Below are 4,714 nucleotides of genomic sequence, written 5' to 3' on the forward strand. Positions count from 1 at the left end.
GTTTATCCTTGAAACACAGTGCTGAGGATAATGCTGCTGAATGGAAGAGAGGGTTAGGGTTAGTGGCATCATTGGTGGAGTCATTCCTCTTTCTGTTGACATTGATAAAGTAATTGCATGTCACAGTTCAAAAATTAGGGCTGAGTTTGAAAACATTTTTTATGCAGCAGCTCCATCTACTGTTCAAATCAAGTAGGGATGAAATTCTCTCCAACACCAGACAATTTGCTGCTAAAGCTAACCGAGCCACAAGGTTGTGCTCTGTTATTTTTTATTGGATATATGAAAATGTAATCTATCAACAATCCTGTATACTGCTGCTGGCCTGCATCTGCAAGTTGTTCTGTAATCCTCGCTACCATTTTTTAAATCCTTTTTGACAAAGCTCACAGTTAGGGTTGGATCAGGTGACCCTGAATCCAGTTATGCTGCAATAGGTCTAGGCTGCTGGGGGCTTCCCATGATCTTTGTTCGTCATTCACCTTTTCACTCACTATGTGTTTATACATGACTCTAGATTTAATAATTAGTCATTCTTTGGCTGTCTTGGCTGTATCTCAGGTAGTAGAGCAGGTCCCCTATGAATGACCTGTGAATGAATGAATAAAGCAAGTTGTGGAGAGTGCTTTCCAGAGTAGCAAAGCGCGATATAACACAGTCCTTATACCATCTCTTGCGCCGTCTTTCTTTTCGTTTGTCTCCCAGCAGTTGGCCGCCCCTCTCTGAGCCTGGTTCTGCTGGAGGTTTTTTCCTTCCCACTGTTGCCAAGGAACTTGCTGATAGGGGATCATATCTTTGTATTAGGGTCTTTACCTTACAATATAAAGCACCTTGAGACAACTGTTGCTGTGATTTGGCACTATAGATATAAAACTGAATTCAATTGAATTGCTATTTCTGACAATCAGATATGTATTGTCCGTGCTGGCTTTTCTGGTGTGCAAAGAGGTCTTGCTGCACCTGCTGCTGTTCTGCCTGACTTGAGGCTTTCCATGTATGCACATGCCACCAAACGAATCACTGCAGAACTGGATATAATGGGCTGCCATTTAAATAGCAACTCTAAAGATGTAAAGAAATGCATTTCAATAAAATTGTGAACTTCAGAGCAGCTAAATACATGCTACAGAAATCATCTTGCAGTAGGTTACTTATAAATAAGTGACAGCAACTGTGTGTGACACTGTGATTGTAGGTTGATATGTGTAGCTATTTACTGACTAGTCTGTGTAACTTGTAGAGGTTCAAACAAGGGAACATTTTGTTTGTGATAACAGTCAATGACCACCACCTTTTACTTGATACTACAGTATACTCTGTTTTGTTTATGCCACTTTTGGTGCACACTACATACAATCTGCAGTTTGTGTGTCAGTATAGACCTTGCACCTATGGGTTAAATATAAAATCCATAACTCAATAATGAAAAACTCATTTATTATGAGTTATCAAATCGGGAATGAATAAGTGTAATGTTTATAGCAAACTAACAGTTTTAATGTGGCTTTTTTTTTTTGGCAAGATCTAATAATCTAATATTCTGGGTCTAAATTGAGGAGCACATAAACATGTACACACAAACAAAGGAGGAAAAATAAATACAGCTCTTTAAAAACTGACAATTAAAAATTCTGAAATTAAAAGCAAGTATTGTACTTTAATACCATTTGTTTTCAAATCATAAACTCTGTGTATTATAGTACAATTAGTGTAAAACCTTCACTGAATGCATTGTCACTCTCCTGCAGTGCAGAGAGATTTTCATTAGTTACATACAGGCTGACGTTGCTGTTTTTCTGGCACTATTTCATAAACTCTTGCCTGAAGTATTGTTAAAAAATTACAAGGTGAAAGAGATGAAGAGAATTAACAGATGACAAAATGTATAAGGCAGTGAAGGTCCAGAGGCTCTTTCAGACCAATACTGTCCCCCTGCATGGTACAGATCACTTCAGCGGAACTGAGTGCAATTAGGGTAAACAAGGGAACTGAGATATCAGGTCATGGCCCAGCGTCACTGTCACAAGCGTAATTTTATCTTGTAGCAACCCAAGGTTGTGATCAGAAGCCCCCATTCTGCTTTCTTCTGGACAAGGCATTGTTCTTGACTGACCCTCTCTGACTTTGAGTCAATCCTGGAATTCTGAGTGCACTCTTCCCTTTCCATGGGGTGGTGGGGCCCAAACTTCCAGTAACTGTGTAGGTGTTTCTGTGGGTGAGCATGTGTCTGAATGCATATGTGTCTGTGTTAAACTGCTTTGAAGGCTGGGAGATGAAATCACAGCTTGGGCTGGCTTGCCAACTTGATCTTCAGGTTCTCTGCTAATTTGTCCAGGAACTCAAAGGTGTTCAAGTAGTCAGCACGTTTCACACTGCAAACAGAGTCAGAAAACAGATGACTGTCAGCATTAAAGTATTGCAAAAGTTCAGAGATCACTGAATATGACTAATTTTGACAAATATTCAGGCTGCATTTATGTAGTCAAAATAAGTTTCGACTGCAACAACTTAGTGCTCCTTTATGCCATCAAATCTAAGGCCCATTTCTCATATGAATCAATGCGTGGTTGCTGTTTCCAAGACGAGGAATGGTGTTGAAAATTTTTTTTATTATTACAGACATACTGAGCTGCTGTAAAGGCTTATGTGAGCATGCGCTCTGCCACAGTTGGGCTCTATAAACGTAAGCATATGTCTGCATCTTTTTGTACTATTAGTAAAAATTCACTGTAATTATTCAACAAGCTCATTTTTGAAATGCCAAACAATACTTAAGAGGTTGGGAGCGGTCACATCTCCCGTCACACAAAACTTGGTTGATTAATACCCAATAATTATGATTATGTTACATGGAAAAAAGGACATGTAAAAGTAAATCATAGTAAGAGGTAAAATATATGAAACGAATATTTAATACATTAAGAGTTTTTTTCCTTTGTTTTGTTCTTTCTGCATGCTTAGTTTCTGGAGTGTGTCAAAGACAATTTTGAACATCCACCATTGTAATATTTTATATTTAGCAGAACACTATAGGAAAGAAAAAGCATAACTGCTCTATATTGAAAAGAGCTCAAACATATTTAAAAACCTAATTGAATTAAACTTTAATTTATGGATGCCCCAATCAGGTACATTTTGAAATGGAGCTGTCCTTTCCGGTCACTGTATGTGGTGGCTTCCACAAACTGGTGCCCACTCTTATGTATTTTTAATAGATTATTTCTAAGTTCTGAGACTGTATCAAGAATGTATTGTAAGATCTAATTACACACTAATCTAACAGCACAATATCCTTATATGAATGTACATTGCATATGACTAACTTTGCAAGGCCTTTGATGCAGATAGCCAAATCTTTGGTCATGAAACCAGCCTCAATGGTCTCGATGCAAACAGCCTCCAGCGCCTCAGAGAACACTCGCAGCTCGGCATTGTTATCAAGCTTTGCCCGGTGAAGCAGGCCCCGTGTCCATGCAAAGATGGAGGCTGTAGGAAACAGAAACACAGTGAAAGAGCATGCATTAGATAACTAACCTAGAGATAACCTTAGAGATAAAATCACATACGATCACTTTTCCACAATCTGAGCCTACCAATAGGATTGGTGGAGGTTTCCTTTCCCTGCTGGTGTAGTCTGTAATGTCGAGTCACTGTGCCATGGGCAGCCTCTGACTCTACTGTACGTCCATCAGGACAGACAAGCACACTGGTCATCATACCCAGGGAACCGTAGCCTAAAACACAGGGACAACCAAAATCTACATTAACATCTGAATATCATTAGTCTACAGTACACTGCAATTTTTTAAGGCTTTTATTATTTAAGTTTCTGCATGGTTTTTCACATAACTTCTGATCTGAACCTCCTTTTTAAACCAACCTTGTGCCACAGAGTCAGACTGTACATCTCCATCATAGTTCTTGCAGGCCCAAATGAAGCCTCCCTCAGATTTCATGGCTTGGGCCACCATGTCATCAATGAGACGGTGCTCATACCAGATGCCCTTGGCCTCAAACTGAGCACGATACTCTCTGAAGCACACAAGAAGGTGGACAACACAGTTCTGGCCCATGTCTGCTACAAGGATGTTTGCATAAGCTGCTTGTGCATGTGCTGTCCTTACTTCTCATAGATCTCCTGAAAGATGTCTTTGAAGCGTCCATCGTACTTCTTCAGGATGGTGTTCTTGGTGCTGAGGTATAGAGGCCAGCCTTTGGACAGAGCAATCTGGAAAGAGCTATTAGCAAAATCCCTGATGGACTTATCTGTGTTGTACATTCCCAAGGCCACACCACCTGTGCCTGGATAGACACAAACAAATAGACATACAGACAGACTAAATTCACATGAATTATCGACTTTAAAGGAAGACAATCTTGGACAAACTTGGAAAAATCTAGAAAAGAAACCAGTGTTACCTCTTACTCCGTTTAAAAATTCAGTGTTAAACCTGAACATATCAATATTTACAAGAGCATGAACAAAGATATCATCTTTCACAATATAACCCATACAATATAAGGTTAATTGTACTAACAGACTTTTTAAATTTTCTACCAAACTTGCTGGTTTTGAAACTGTACTATAAAACAAATATGGAGGAAACAAGCTGTCAGCTCTTCTAAATCCTTGTTTTATATACACTCTGTGGGGTGGACATGCAAGATATGGTTTTATACTACAGAGAAGCTTGATGATAAGATGGAGACAGTA

The 4,714-nt window shown here is 39.2% G+C and overlaps 1 protein-coding gene across 1 annotated transcript in view; it reads right to left on the reverse strand.

The window, feature by feature from the left end:
• Nucleotides 1-1,420: 1,420 nt before the first annotated feature.
• The window catches only part of idh1 (isocitrate dehydrogenase (NADP(+)) 1), a 9,535-nt gene continuing 6,241 nt past the window's right edge, over nucleotides 1,421-4,714 (reverse strand). The window contains exons 5-9 of the mRNA XM_005940029.3: nucleotides 4,125-4,302; nucleotides 3,881-4,032; nucleotides 3,594-3,734; nucleotides 3,324-3,486; nucleotides 1,421-2,372 (exon numbers count right to left, since the gene is read on the reverse strand). Coding sequence (XP_005940091.3) covers nucleotides 2,279-2,372; nucleotides 3,324-3,486; nucleotides 3,594-3,734; nucleotides 3,881-4,032; nucleotides 4,125-4,302 — 728 coding nt within the window. The 3' untranslated portion in view covers nucleotides 1,421-2,278. The remainder of the gene's footprint in view (nucleotides 2,373-3,323; nucleotides 3,487-3,593; nucleotides 3,735-3,880; nucleotides 4,033-4,124; nucleotides 4,303-4,714) is intronic.

Source organism: Haplochromis burtoni, unplaced genomic scaffold (assembly GCF_018398535.1).
Source record: "Haplochromis burtoni strain Fernald_Lab_line unplaced genomic scaffold, NCSU_Asbu1 Contig_280, whole genome shotgun sequence".
NCBI lineage: Eukaryota > Metazoa > Chordata > Actinopteri > Cichliformes > Cichlidae > Haplochromis > Haplochromis burtoni.